Raw genomic sequence first — 15611 nt, 5'->3', positions numbered from 1 at the left:
GTCTTGATGGAGGGTAAAAGGCTTGTTTGGCAGAACATTCTGACTGAAAGTAACAGAGGAAGAAAGGTCATCCCCAATACATCATATCCAGCTTCCCAGGGGCAACTCTTCCCGCTCTGCATCAATTGCACATTTTTTCTATCTACCCCTACTGAAAAACTGTACTACTCTGCTCAACTACCTCCCAGTAAACAAACTGGATCCCAGTGTCATGTGCAGACCTTCTGTGAATTAAAGGTAAAATAAAGCTAGCCCCTTGACATTAATATTTAGTCATAACTGACTGTGGGGGGTGGTGCTCATCTCCGTTTCTAAGCCAAAGAGCCAGCGTTGTCCAAAGACGACTCCGGTGGTCATATGGCCAGCATGACTGTATTGAATGCTGTTACCTTTCCACCGAAGTGGTACATGTTTATCTACATGTATTTGCATGTTTTCATACTGCTAGGATAGCAAAAGCTGGGACTAGTGACAGGAGCTCTCCCCATCATGCAGCACTTAGGCATTGAACTGTCAACCTTCCAATCTTCCTTTTGTCAGAACTAGTGTCTTAACCACTAAGCCACTGACTGCATCCCCTTCTGTGAACTAGGTGGAGTGATTTAATAATAAAAACCTCACCGGAAAGAACTCATATTCCTCATCATGTATTTTGAATAGGTCTGAGCTACAACAGGCAACTGGTTCACATCATTGTTACAGTTTTTCACTTTGAACACTATGTGGAGCCATAACCACTTCCAAAGACTTTCTTCTGCTAGTAATTTCACCTACCCAAACACATCCAAATGCAAAGGGCAGTGTGCTGACTATACAGTGGCATAGTAAATAGTGTCCCTTATTTTGTTGTGGTGTGTCTCCAAGTTATTTTTTTATTTCTGGTGACCCTAACGTAAAGCTATCATAGAGTTTTCTTGGCAGCTTTCTTCAGAGGAGTTTTTCCATTGCCATCTTCTGAAGCTGAGCAAGTATCACTTGTGCAAGATCGTCCAGTGGGTTTTTATACTCGAGCAGATAATCAAACCTCTACACCACACTGGCTCTCTTGTGTCCCTTATATAAAATGGCAAAATTAAGGTTTGCTTTTTGGATTAAAAAATATTTTCAAGCTGCAGATGGTTGAATCTGTGGATACTGAATCTATGGGGGGCTGACTGTACTTGTTCTAATGTTTGGGAAATAACCAGTTGTCATTACTTTGCAACACATGCCAAATCCATTGCTCTGTTATTCTTTATACTTAGACTTTTTTTTAAAAAAAAATATTGTAGCACTGATAAGGAAATGATACAAAACTTGGAAATGGCACTCAAAATTCCTTACAGCACCCTTAAAGAGTAACTGTAAAAACTGTAAAAGTACCTATAAAAGATTACTTGCTACATCATAAAACCATAAACTTGTCATTGGTCCCACTCATTGTGACAGAGTATGCCCAGGAAAGGCTTAGGATTGGAATCTGGCAGTGTTTCAGAGAAGACCTCTGTGTATCTCAGAAGCTAAATGTATTTGACAAAACTAAGAGTGGGTCTAGGTGGATGGCTACTAGTACTATCAGTCCTGTTATCTTTTTATGTCCTTGTAACTAGTTAACAGTTAGCTATATTTCTTTTAATTCATTACTTCCATCCTGTTATATGTTACTACATTTGGTTAAAGAGGTGACATCTGTATAATTTGCTAATTAGTGTGCATGCTATGTAAAGTAATTAAGTGGTTTAGACAGATGTCTAATTAAATAGTTATGAAATGGTGTTCACTGTGTTTGGAAGTGAGTCCACCCAGACCATGGCTGGCTCACTGTACACAATATTTCCCAAAAGCTGTAAATGGTTCATCATGCAATCAGGCCATAACCATAAATGGAACTTTCACCAGAAGCAAAAATCGTTTAGCGAGTGGTGAGACTTCAGCTTCTTTCTGGGAAAAACCTGTGTATTTATTCATGCTTATTACTGAATTACAAATACAAATTACAATAATTCAAATAATTATTATAAATAATTGCTTCTAAGTGCTCTAATTTAGCCTAATTCAGTTTATCCACATTCCTCACAATATACAAATGTCTAAAATATGTTTTGTTTTCAGATGATTCCTTCAAATGCCTCCTCCTAATTTGCCATCAATTTTCTCTTATGTGAGAGGTGGAAAACACACCCAAGTGGACTGATGTTAGTAAAGCAATAAAAAATGGAGAAGCAGCATGGTCACTGTTCAGGCAGGGAGAATGTTTTATAATTTGTTTAGCTTTATTTATGCATAGAAACATATCATCAGAAGTTGTTCAGTATTTTAAGGAGGGTGGTAGTGATCTACTGTTAGATCTCTGGATTATTTGCAGTAGACTAGCAAAGATTTCTCATGTCCTATCACCCAACAAGTGTGCATGTCTATGTGGCTTCAAGTTGCCTACTAACCCCAGGCATCCCCATGAATTTCATAGAGTTTTCTTAGGCAAGGAAAGCTCAAAGGTGGTTTTGCCAGTTCCTTCCTTTGCAGTATAGTCTACAGCACCTAGTATTTGTTGGCAGTCACTAATATAAGTAAGTACTAACCAGGGCTGACCCTGCTTAGCTTCCAAGATGGGATCTGGTACCTTTAGAATATTTAGCTCTACCAACAGCTAAAAGGTTCTTTACATATATATTAGGTTGCTGAAAAACAGTGTTTGGTAGTAATGCAAGAGTGACCTTTTGGTGAAAAAACGTGTGACCTTAGTTCCAGTGCTGACCATCAGCCTCTGAGACAGTGTATTCTACTGTTTTTTTGTGGGTTTTTTGGGCTATGTGGCCATGTTCTAGCAGAGTTTCTTTCTGATGTTTTGCCAGCATCTGTGGTTGGCATCTTCATTCTCTGAAGATGCCAGCCACAGATGCTGGCGAAACGTCAGAAAGAAACTCTGCTAGAACATGGCGGCATAGCCTGAAAAACCCACAAAAAACTATGGATGCCGGCCATGAAAGTCTTCGACTTTACAGTGTATTCTACTGTTGAACAGATCTTAGGGTCAGGAATTTCTTTCTAATGTTTAGGTGGAATCTCTTTTCCTGTAGTTTGAATCCATTGCTCCATGTTCTAGCCTCTGGAGCAGCAGTAAACAAATTTGTTCCATCCTCTATATTTAACCTTCTCTTCTCCAGGCTGAACATACCCAGCTCCCTAAACCATTCCTCATATAGTGCATGAGTTTCAGACCTTTCACCATTTTGGTCACCCTCCTCTGGACATACATACTCCAGCATGTTGATATCCTTCTTGAATTGTGGTGTCCAGAACTGGCCACAGTACTCCCTCCAGGTGAGGCCTGACCAAAGCAGAATGGAGTGGTACTATCATTTTCTTGATCTAGACACTATATTCCTATTGCTGCAGCCTAGAATCACATTGGCTTTGCTGCATCACATTGCTGACTCATGTTCAGCTTGTGGTCTACTAAGATTCCTCATTCCCTTTCACATGTACTATTGTCAAGCTAGGTATCCTATACCTGTACATTTCATTTTTACTGCCTAAGTGTAGTATCTTACATTTCTTTGTGTTGAAATTCATTCTGTTAGTTATGGTCCAGCTTTCTAATTGATTAAAATAATTTTGAATTCTGATCTTGCCATCTGTTACTGTTACTGTCATTTTTGATCACAAGATGATATTTCCAAACTGTAGGTCATGATGATTCTCCCTATGACACACACACATATGTGCTGCCTTTGGGCAGCCTCAAAAATCTCTGCAAAGGGCTTGGAAACTCTTCAGATTTTTTTAGTGGTGCAGAATCACTATTGCTATTATTAACATTAATACTTCTTTTTTCCCAGTCTGAGACTCAAGGTGGCTTACAAAAGAAACACAGTTGAAATTCACAACATACAAAAATGTAAATGTAATTGAAACATTTTAAAAAACTTAAATAAAGACCAAAAGGTTCCAGGGAGGAGGTGAGAGGAAGAACATGCCATCTTGCCTGTTGGTGTGACTATGAATTTGGCCACAGAGCAGAATAAGATGGAAATGAAAGAGCAGAGAGCTGAACCATAGAATGGGTAATATCACTCTAGTCTGGGAGATGAGGGGACTGCATTTTTTATTAGAATGTCTCTCTCTGATGCTTTAGATTTGGGGAATATTTTAAAACAATCCGTCATTTGTTCAAAGTGGTATAATTGACTCCACCACCTTGCATTGATTCCTGTGTAGACCAATGGCATTACTAACACTAGTAGTTTTTGAATAGTTATTTCCACAGATTAAGAAGGAATGTTTCCACTTGCCCAACCCCACTCCTTCAGTGCCATGGATATTTGGTATTAAATATGAATCACATCTGTCAACTGAAATACATTTATTTGGAAGACAGTTCTGTTGAAATTAACCTGACTCATTTTCAGGTGGATGAATGTGTATAGTATTAGGGATGCCAAAAAATAATGTTTAACTAAGGCAGAAAATTCTGGGGACAACCCACTTGTGTGTGTCTTTTTCATTCCCTACCTCTTTCCATCCCTCCAACTACCATCACCATTACTTTTTTGGCTGAATAAGAATTATGTGATGGGGGGGGGGGGGGGAGATGTGTTAGTAAGCTTTCTGCATGACTAAGGCACAAGCCTCCTGCTTGACGCAAAAAAGACACGTTTGAGTCTCAACTGAGAGTTCAAGAGTGGTTCAAAGTATAACATTCAAATTATACAACAGAATAAGAAGAGAGGACTTAATAACACACAGTGGTGACTCAGCTGTTGATATTCCACAATTCCTCTGTTTATGTGCAGTTGCTTGCATAAAGTCTCAGGCTTAGTTCTCCCAAAGAGCAGATAAGATGGCAAGCCTGTTTTTGGACTGGCTCATTTCAGACTGGAGGTGAGGAAAACTCACAGGACTAAATGCTCCTCCTTATGACCAAATAGTCCCTACACTGGATAGGATAAAACTCTTTCTGTGAGCATCTATATTTCTATGAGCAGGAAACTTTTAAAATGAGGAATATTCAGTCTTGCAGTATATCTCTTCCTACAGTCTGAAATCCATGCACATTATCTCAAACATCAGATTTGGCTGCCAGTCCCCCAGTTTATCAAGCAAATGTACCAGTCTATAAGAATTACTCTTTATATCCACTTACATGGCATTGGCTGTAACAAGAAGATCTGCATTATCAAAGAGGGTAAGCCCCGGCACTTCCACAATGAGGACATATATAAATTCAATAACCAACATCAAAATGAGTTTCCCGATGCAGCTGATCTGAAGGAACACAGAGCAGGCCAGGAGGCTCAGTAAGACACTGTAGGTAAAATACTGTGAGGGGGAGAAGAGAAAGAAAGGAAAGAAGTGAAAAAAGAGGTAGTAAGAATCAGTAAAGCTAAGCAAATACCCATTAAACAGTCCAGAAAATTCTCATTAAGGAAGGATCTAAGGATCTTTGTTTAAAATTATCACACTATGGCTGGAATTCAGTTAGGGACATCTGCATGTGTACAGGTGGATGTGTTTTTTGGGGCACTATGGAGGCAAGTATTCCCATCCCCTCTAACTTACTTTAAAGCTCCCAAACTGCCTCACCTGGGCATTCTGTGCTTCAAAGGACAGGATCAGGGAAAGGTCTGGCTTACCCTGTATCAGATGCACAATGATTACAGAAGCAATGAGACATCCATAAAAACTATGATGCGAGGGTAGACAGACTTTCTCCAACTGCCTGCTCACACTGAAACACACACACACACACAAACACACACACATGATGTTGTTCTGCCAATTATACATTTGTGTGTGTGTGCGCGCGTGCTTTGCATATCTTCTATTAGAATTTCAACAATCCATTTTAAAAGCTCATACTTTTAACTTGGAGTTAATTCGCTTTTAACTCAGATTCAAGTATATATGGAAACTATGTGTGTACATATTAATATAAGTATAAGTATGTGTGTACATATGCATATGTGTGTGTTTTGTATTATATTCTCAGCAGTTTATAAGGGTTTTGTTTTGTTGTTTGCTTTGCTTGGGTTTTGTTTTTTTAATTTAGTACATTTAGCATGCAACTCTACTTCCACAAAGTCCTCCTCTGATGCCTTGTTGTGGCAAGGAGATGTCCTAGGATTCTTTAAGGATTCTTTAAGGCTATACTAATGGAGCACAAGCTCTGGCAGTTTCTACCTAGATGGTAAGGCTTCAAGTATGGCCCTAGTGATGGACTGCATGTCTGTTATCTGAGGAACCACTGAAAGGGACACTTTGAAGGTAGTAATATTCTGTTTTCTCCAGATGGACTCTTTTCTCTCTCAGAAAGAGAGAAGGACCTCTCCTGCCAGAGCTCTTTGTACCTATTGTCTCAGTTTCTCATCATATTCAAAGCAACCCCCAAACTAAATCACTCTTAGTTAATCTGCCCCTCCTCTCCCCTACCTGCAGTGCATTGACCAGGAGGAGAAATTGAAAGAAAAGAGCTGTGGCAATGAACAGTGGCCAAAAAGAAAAAGAAATTCATCTCCATTTTGGATTCTCTCTTCTACCTACCACAGAACTGCTGCGTTACCAGTTCTTATTAACTTGTAATTCTGTGTGATGACCTTCAGCTACTCAAAAGACTCATTATTATGGGGATTAGAGTCACATTCTGAGATATAGAATTTGAATTGTACTACTTTATGATTCAGATCATGTACCACATTTCTGAGTTTTGCTCTCTCATGCAGCCATAAATAGTGCATTTAAGAATTCGTCTCTTTTTTACTTTTTACTTTCATTGAATGATATACTGTTTTCAGGAGAGCTTCTTTTTTTATACCACATAGTAGAAAAGCAGGTCATAATAGGGCTGCAATAGATCTTTCTTCCCTGATGTGCTAGTTTCCGGTATGTAGCAAGTTTATTACCTGATACAGCATTAAAAAAAATTACAACTATTCACCTAAAGTCTGATAACTAGAGAATGCTCTATACAGTAAAAACTATACAACTTATTCTATGTAACATGTGAAGTTAATTCTACATGATAAAAAGAGGGATCACTGCTCAGTGACAGGGAGTGATGCCTACAGAAAGTAACAGGTTCACTGGATGATGTTAGACTTAAATCCAATTGCTACAGCAGACTCACTGAATCAACTGTTGACTGGTAAAAGTCAACATATGTGTAAATCCCATAGATCCAATGGGTCTACTCTAATTTGAACTAGCAGTTGGATTCAAGCCTTAGATAGCAGGATGGGACCTTCCCTGAAGTGTTTCATACACACCTTTCACTCATTTCTGAATACATATAACACCCCTGCCCCATTTTAATCCATTACCTCTGGAAAGTTGCAGCTTGGCTGGGAGCCAGCACACAATCCCTGTGCTGTTCCCAGGCTGTTATTGGAGGCAAAAAAGCTAATATGGCACATGTCCACTTCATGTGGGGTGACGTTATATTCTTCGGCCACACACTGGAGGAGATCCACAGTACTGCATGTGAACTAGGAGAAAGTAAGAGAGAAACAAGAAATAAATGTACAGAAGAAGGAGGGAAATAACTAAGAAAATAAATAAGCTTAGAAGACATAAAATAGATACTGTATATACTCATATGTAAGTCTAGAAATTTTAGTTAAAAATTGACCCAAAAAACCTGAATCAGGTTATCCACAGGTCAATGTAAGTATTGTTGTTGTTATTATTATTATTATTATTATAGTTTATTTCCACAGCGCTGTACATATAGATAATCAATCAATATAAATATAAAACCTGCCAATGGTGTACAATCTACAAAATACATATAAACAATAGGTAGTAATATAAAATAGAATTAGTTAAAAAAATAGGCAACAATTAAAACATCAACATCCACTATCTAATCAAATATCAGATAAATAGTTACACAGTGCCTGGGAACGCTTCCCTGAACAGGGTGGTCTTCAGCTCAGATTTAAAAGTCGTCAATGAAGTGATGACCCATGTTCTTGGGGGAAGAAGGTTCCAGGAGTGAGGGGCAGCAGGTGAGAAGGGACAAATCTGGGACGGGGCAGTAGAGATCCTAGGCTAAGTACTGTACCTTAACTCTTATATAAAAAAGGGAACCATCCCCTGGTGAAAGGTGTAATCTATCCTGGAAGCACTGACCTCTCTCTACCCTTTCATCCATCTAGCCCTTAGGGGGAGCACAAACAATTATGGCTGCTGGAATTTTGTACGTTCTTTGACATGGTTTTCCTTTGCCCCATCCTTTACATCCTTTGTTACATGTCCTTCAGTTTTACCTTTGACATCCATGGGTCATATCAAAATCCATAATTTTGCCCCCAAAACCTGCCCTCAATTTATACATGAAGACGACTTATAGTCGGGTACATATGGTATATTCAAACAGAGATGGAAAATGTATGGCCCTACAGATGCTTTTGGGCTTCCACTGTCCCTCATTCCTTGCAATGCTGATTAGGGATGATGGAATTTGCAACCCAAAAGCAGGATTTGGAAAGCCACACTTTGTCCCTGCATTAGAAGGTGCATTTGCACACCAGAAAACTAACCTGGCACAAAGAACACTTGGGCTCAATTAAGTGTAATATGAATTTAATATACAGAGGTCATGGTAGTGACTGATTAGTAGACATGCAAAATGCCATCTACTGTACTTCTTGTTATATTTCATATATTTAATTAATATGCTGTGGCCATCTTTGTCTTGGGGTTGCATTACTGTTCAATGAATGTACAGCGAGAACAGTACTGCTCCTGTGGCACTGGCAGGGGGGCACTCCCGGCTGTCTTTCAGTTTGCAAATTTTGGTTGATGCATTGGCCAGTCCCCAGGACAAGTTGTGTTGGCCAGAAACCACACGTAAGGACACTTCACCAGGTGATCCATACACTAGGACCTGTGCTTACTTTTGCAGTACACTCAACATCAGTTTTCTCTATTCTGGCACCCTCCAAATATGTTGGACTACAACTCCCATGATCCTCAAGACATAATGACAAATGAAAGGTACTAGGCATGACTACTCAGCAGTTTCTGGAGTGGTGATAAAATTACAAGCATGAAACACGTACCATGTTGGCAAAGGCTGAGAGGAAAACCAGAACAATGGTAAAGACCCCAACAATGGTGTTATTGGTCCTGGATTGAACAATCTTCCTTGAAAGGGTCTGGAGTGGAGCTGGAAAAAGCTGGAGACATTTTGTAGTGAGTTACAAAATATCATGCACACCAAGAAGTAACATGCACTAGCAAGTATCACTGATTTGCTTGGAATAGGTTAATGGACACTTGCTTTCCCCTCAGTAATTTTGTGGGCGGGAATGCTAAACATGCAATTGCTTGGCTAGGCTGACATATTGATTCCCTGCCTCTGGTGGAAATAATGGCTTTAGGCCAAAATACCAGAGAATGATTTGTAAAACAAAGTATCCAACAGTCCAGACTTGTGTGTCTCCTGCACTTGGAAACACTCATGTGTTCCAGTAAGAAATGTCTAAGTTACTTCCAGAATAAATGGATACAGCACTTGCCCAAGATATTTTGCCACCTGAGGTGGAGCAGCAAATGGTACCTTTTCCCTAGACATCCAAATCAATATAATATCAAAACTTGACCTGTTCCTTTGGCATAAAGGGCAAAAAATTCCACAAACACTTCTCCCATCCCTGGAAGAATGAATACAATACTACTAATAATAATAAATTAAAGGCATAACAGTGTTAATCTGAAAAATAAACATGCAAAGGGATTTTTAAGCACCTCTGAGACTAATTGAAAGAGAGAAGTTGGTAGCATGAGCCTTCGTAGACTTGAGCCTACTTCCTCAGAGTTGCATCTGAGGAAGTAGACTCAAGTCTTTGAAAGCTCATTCTACCAACTTCTCTCCTTCAGTTAGACTCAAAGGTGTTAAAAGATCTGGGGGGGCGGGGGTGGGGATTCAAGCAGCCAAACGATTAAAAATTTGCTGCTCTGTCATGACACCTATATTCTGCTGCTTGGGATGGTTGCCTCACTCTTCAATATGGTTCAGCTGAATTGACATTTAGACCTGCATCTGCCTAAGCACTGTGTAATGTTCTGCTTCCACAATCTGAGCTTTCAGTAAATTAAGTGGACCAGATTGTTGCTGATGTTTTCAAAATACTGGATTTTAAAAATATATTACAAAGAAAGAGAAGAATGTTTAATTTAAAAAGACAAAAAGAGAATGATTACACAGGGTGTGTGTGTGAGCTAGGCATATAAATTAATATAAACTGGCCATATGTCCATAAATACATTGGGGGGGTTGTTTGTTTGTTTGCAGCTGATGCTTGTGAAATATTCATAAGTAACCACAGCACTGGGAACCTTCCAATCTTTACATATAAATCTTTTTCCATGTTAAAGCATGTAGGATATGTGGAGCTGTTGACACAAAGGTAGAAGGGCAGTTGAGGTTAGGTAGACAATGGTTAGCCCGGCTGTATTTTTTGCACACATACGTAAGGAAATATGTAACTTACACAAACAGTGAATTAATTGCAAACACACCGCAAAATGCTGGATTTGAGACTAGTCTGGTGTGCTAACACAGCTCCCCTACTCCTAGCTTGGAATGGCCACTAGCACAGCCATCAGGAACAGTCTGGACTGACCACCACAACATCACCTGAAATGTTCATAAGTACATGAGTGCTGGATGGGATCTTTGCCAATGGCTGCAACTGAAGCCATGAACCATAGTCAGGAATACTGGTAAATTTCCCAAAACATCAAAACTAGGAGGAACAGGAGAATGAGTTTTGTATTGAATCTGGCCGTTCTATAAGGGGTTTACTAGCATCTATCTCTAGGTAATCTATTCAAAAAGAACCAGCAACATTTGGAATCAGGTAAAGTAACTCCATTCATCTGAGGAAGGAGAACAAATCTACAAAAGCTACAATTTTTTTTTTTTTTTTTTTTTTGCACAGTTCATCTCAAAGATGCTACAAGATCACCTTGCATACGGATACTCTGGACTAACACAGCTGTGTCTCTGAATTCTGTTCATTTCATTTATTAAAATATTTATATCCCATATTATATCATGAGATCTTGGGGGCTGCACACAAATAAAAAACAATAAAAATAATTTAAACAGACTAAAAGCATACTGAACAATTTAACAAGTTAAAATATGTTTAAAACTATGTGCGTGGAACTTTTGGAATAAATCAATTAGGCACCAAAGGTGTTAAGTAAAAATAGTCAGGTTTTTACATGTTGCATTCCATAACTGGGGGGCAGCTGAGTGGACCCTTTCTCATGTCCTCACAAAAAGTATATTGACTCCCCCTTTCCCAGGGAGGGACCCTTTTCTCAGGTTGCTCCCTCTACACTTTGCCTCTTCCAATTGTACATCCACATTTAGCTTCTTCCAACTGCACATCCACATTTTTAAAATGTCACAAATCCAATAAAGAGGCCAAGGAGATACTTTTAATCTAGAATTCAGAGGACTGAATTCTATAGAACTCAAATGTTCCCCCGCTGAGTGTTAATTTCACTTCACCACAGTACTCCCCAATTTCATCCCTAGAGATTCCATCTGAAACACAGAAAAATAGCTCTAAAATCCATCATTATTACTGCACCAACTAGACTTCTAAGTAATTTCCCTTTTTAAAAAGACAGTGACAAATGGCTTGTGTGTGGCTTTTTAGCGATGACTAACCACTTTACCTACCCCTTTTTCTCCCCTTTCTTTTTGCACAGTTGGAGGGACCACATTTTTCTTCCTACACAAGAATAATTATAAGCTGTTTGATGACAAGGAAGCTAATTTTCTGGTGCCTGTATAAAGAAGAGAGAGGGAAACAACCCACAGCAAAGTCTGAGTTGCTTCTTTCCATTTATCCCCTGGACAGAAAGTAGGATAGAAGTAATGGACTATTTTGGTGGTGAGGAAGAGCTGCGATCAAATAAATTGGGAAACTATGGCAGAAGGAGACAGCAAAAAGTTGTGAGATGCTTTGCAACATCTGGTAACTGAAGATTCTAATGTGTTAGTGTAACAGCTTTTGGTGCTACAGTTGAATCACAGAAAAATATCACCCTGGTAAAGAGAAAATGTAAATTATGCATAATATTGGGAGACCGAGTGTCTTGCTACCTATTTCTTCCAAAAGGCTTTAGAACACAGTAACAAGTGTCTGCCTAATCAGATTCCTATTAAGCTCTGACAACTTCCCCTAATGGTTTCATTAATTTATTAAATACCATGAGGGACAAGACAGAACCTTGAGGAACCCAACAAGCCAATGGTCAGAGAGTTGATCCCCAGCACTTTTGGGTTTGTCCCTCCAGGAAGGAACAAAATCACTGTAAAACAGTGACCTTAAGCCCTATCCAGAAGGATACCATGGTCAATAGTATGGAAAACTGCCAAGAAATCCAGCAGAAGCAACAGGGACAAACTCCCTCTGTCCAGTTTCCTGCATAGGTCATCCACCAAGACTATCAAAGCCATCTCTGTCCTATAACCAGGCCTGAAACCAGATTGAAATGGATATATATAATCTATTTCATCCGGAGACCAGTGAAGGAGAGGCTACTACAGAACCTGCTCTAATGATCTAAGACTCACCTACACTTCAGATTTTTTTTTTTAGTGTAGGTGAGTCTTAGATCATGAGAACAGGTTACATAGTGGGATAGGAAAACATGGACAATTTAGGATTAAAATAGTTTTGCATAAGAAGTTGGAGTGCCACTGATGGGTTCCAGAGATTGATATATCTGTAGAATATTTTGCTGGAGATAGTTCAATTTTGTTATTGTGCATCTTCAAATCATTTCCAATTTATGGTGACCCTAAGGGGAACCTATCACAGGATGACAGTGTGTGATTCTCTGAAGATCAGCCAGCGGGTTTCCATGGGTGAGCAGGGAATTGAACCTTGAACTCCACAGCCATAGTCCTATGCTCTACACCACACTGGCTCCAAATTGAAATTCTTCCCCTCCTTCAAAAATCTATTTGACAACTTCAAGTACAGTGATGTTCCAATCACACACACACACATTTTATATAAAGGCCAGAATGGAAGAAGAAACTTGAGATTGATTGATTAGCTTGACAAAAGAAGCCTAATCCAGCTTTGTTAAAATCTGTCAGCACAAGAGATCTAGCATCCAAATTTGTCAAATGGTGTATGATTCAGCAGAATGGTACAGACGAACAGACGAAAATGAATGGGCATCAGTTCAACTAAGTCTGTGTTGGATAGTGGCTCATAATCTTTTCAGGGTGAGTTTTCCTTTTGCACGCTGATTTGGGCAGGAACAGCTTATCTCAGTCTTACTGGTAAGCATCTCCTTGGGGCACATCCTGACTGGTGTTTAGCTAACAGCAAAGGTTATAAGCAGGGCAGGTAGCAGCAACCTATAGATAGGTACGGTATAATCAGAAAAAGAGAAGGGAACTCAGCAGCAGTGAAAAAAGGAGCTATGGGTGGCCTTAGCTAAGGTGTGAGCCATATATGAATGAGCAATAGCAGCAGCATCTGTGTCTCATGGTCAGGAACTCTATCGAGAACAGTGGAGGCTTCCGTGTCAGTGAGGAAGGAAATCTACTCTGGATTTTAGTTGAAACTTCAAAAGCACCATCCAAGCTGCTGAAACTATTTTTTTTTTTTTTTGGGGGGGGGGGCTTGGTGGATCCACCACTGCATTAAAATTGGAGCCACCGGCCAGCACCACATCTTCTGGAAATCCAAATATGATAAAAATGGAAAACCTAATTATTTTTTGATTTACCTTACTGGTGGCATTGTCTTTCAGGGTATCTGCTACCATGAACTGAACCCTAATCAGTAAGAAAGAACTAGCTGATGAAGGGAAATTGGCAAGAAACCCAGGAGAAAATAACCATGCTATTTTAGGATTCGTCACAGCAAGGGATGTGGAAACTATGCACAGCTGGGGATGATCCCTGCACTTTAAGAAATCTGATTTTGACAAACTCAGAGAAAAGTTGGATAAAATCCATAGCTAGAAATTCTGAAGCAGAAAATATTTCTAGAGGGATGGAAGATATGGAAAAAATGGGATACTCAATGTACAGTCAAAAGAACTGTAACAGCAAGCTGGTCTCCCAGTAAAGAGTGCTTCATGATAAACTAATAATAGTCGTATCCACATTGTGAAATGAATAACATATTGGACTAGATGACTGTAAGATCTCATGCAGTACTTTGATTCCACAATAGGGAAAAGTAAAAGGGTGTCAGATGGAGTTTCAGATATATTCACCATCAGATTCTGTTTTGGACCCTACCTACCAAGATCTTATTGACCCCACCTGGGAGGCCAAACTTTGTAAAAGTTTTAAAAAAGAAGAAAAAACAAAGCCTATAAATTGACTGGTGCTGCATGAGAGTAGAAAGAATACAGGCGTGAAGGCAGCAAGCAGTAAACTCTACAGTACAATCCCAAAGATTTTACAAGCTTTTAAAAAATTACACAGGTCATCCTTCAGCAGGAAGTGGAATCAAAACAATCAAGGCAACAGAGAAAATATACAAGACTGATTTATATGTTCTAGAATGCTTTACTCCTCACTGCCATGGACTGCATTGGCATGTTCTCCTATTTGACCATATAAAGTTAGGGTTAAGTGTAGTGATGGGAAACCTTGGGCTTGTGAACAAAATGAGGGCTGCCAGGCTGACCCATCTGGGAAGTGGTCCCTCACCAATGTTTCCCTCTTCTCCAAAGTTCCCACTTTCTTCCCAAAAGGAAAGAGGCGGCAGAAGAACAATTGAGCCACAATCTCAAAGCCATGTCACAGTCATTTTAACCTTGCCTTTCATGTGCAAGAGCAGCAAAGTTAGGAGTGAAACAAGGCATACCTAGGCAACACCTCAGAGGCTAAGAGCCTTATCAGATTACAAAACAAACCCAACAGGCAGGGATAGAGAAGTGCCTTTTGGCTTGCTTCTCCACATGACATCCAAGCACTTCTGTTCTCTTCTGGCTGTAAACGGGCGCTTTTATCACTCTCTCCCATGCTTTTACAATCGGAACAGATTTCATGCGGAGAAGCAACTCAAAAGACACTTCTCTGCCCTGCCTGTCAGGTTTGTTTTGTAATGCAATATGACTATTAAATTCAGAGGGGGAATGAAGCATTGTCTCAGTGTGCTTCATTCCTCCTCTGCACTTTCTGAACAAGAAAAATGATGCAGCAAAGCTAATTCTCCAAGTGAGGTGCCAACTGCAGATGCTACAGTTGGTGGTTCAGATGGGCACTTGTTGGGCTATGGTCCGATTTCTAATGTCACCCTGCATCCCAACATCATCTCCCCCAAGGAAAGGTCAGAGAGAAATAAAGCATCTCTTACAGAGCATCAAAAATTTCCTTGTTTGGACCGCAGCTTCCAGAACCTATCAGGTAGCATGGACTCAGGGAAGCTGTTATCCAAACAAGAATCTTTACCAATCTCTGTTCCCACCCCATGTCAAATATACCATAAAGCTACTGATCTCATAGTCCATTTTGAACTTAAACCCATCTGCTGTTCTTTGGGGTAGGTAGATGTGTATTTTTTCAAACTGTGTTTTCATTTACCCAATGCAACCCTGTTTGAGATGGAAACTAACTTCTTACAAATAGCAGT

General features: G+C 39.6%; 1 protein-coding gene across 2 annotated transcripts in view; it reads right to left on the bottom strand.

The window, feature by feature from the left end:
• LOC149313962 (adenylate cyclase type 5-like) overlaps positions 1–15611 on the bottom strand; it is a 321268-nt gene that overhangs the window by 12324 nt on the left and 293333 nt on the right. For both annotated transcript variants that reach the window (XM_089520253.1, XM_089520252.1), the window contains 3 exons: positions 9039–9155; positions 7296–7460; positions 5123–5298 (listed from right to left, as the gene is read on the bottom strand). In XM_089520253.1, coding sequence (XP_089376379.1) covers positions 5123–5298; positions 7296–7460; positions 9039–9155 — 458 coding nt within the window. The remainder of the gene's footprint in view (positions 1–5122; positions 5299–7295; positions 7461–9038; positions 9156–15611) is intronic.

Source organism: Sceloporus occidentalis, unplaced genomic scaffold (genome assembly GCF_023333645.1).
Source record: "Sceloporus occidentalis isolate IW3139 unplaced genomic scaffold, rSceOcc1.0.p SCAF_4, whole genome shotgun sequence".
NCBI classification, from domain to species: Eukaryota; Metazoa; Chordata; class Lepidosauria; order Squamata; family Phrynosomatidae; genus Sceloporus; species Sceloporus occidentalis.
Note: the sequence above shows the minus strand (reverse complement) of the source record. Positions and strands in the feature narration are given on the sequence as shown.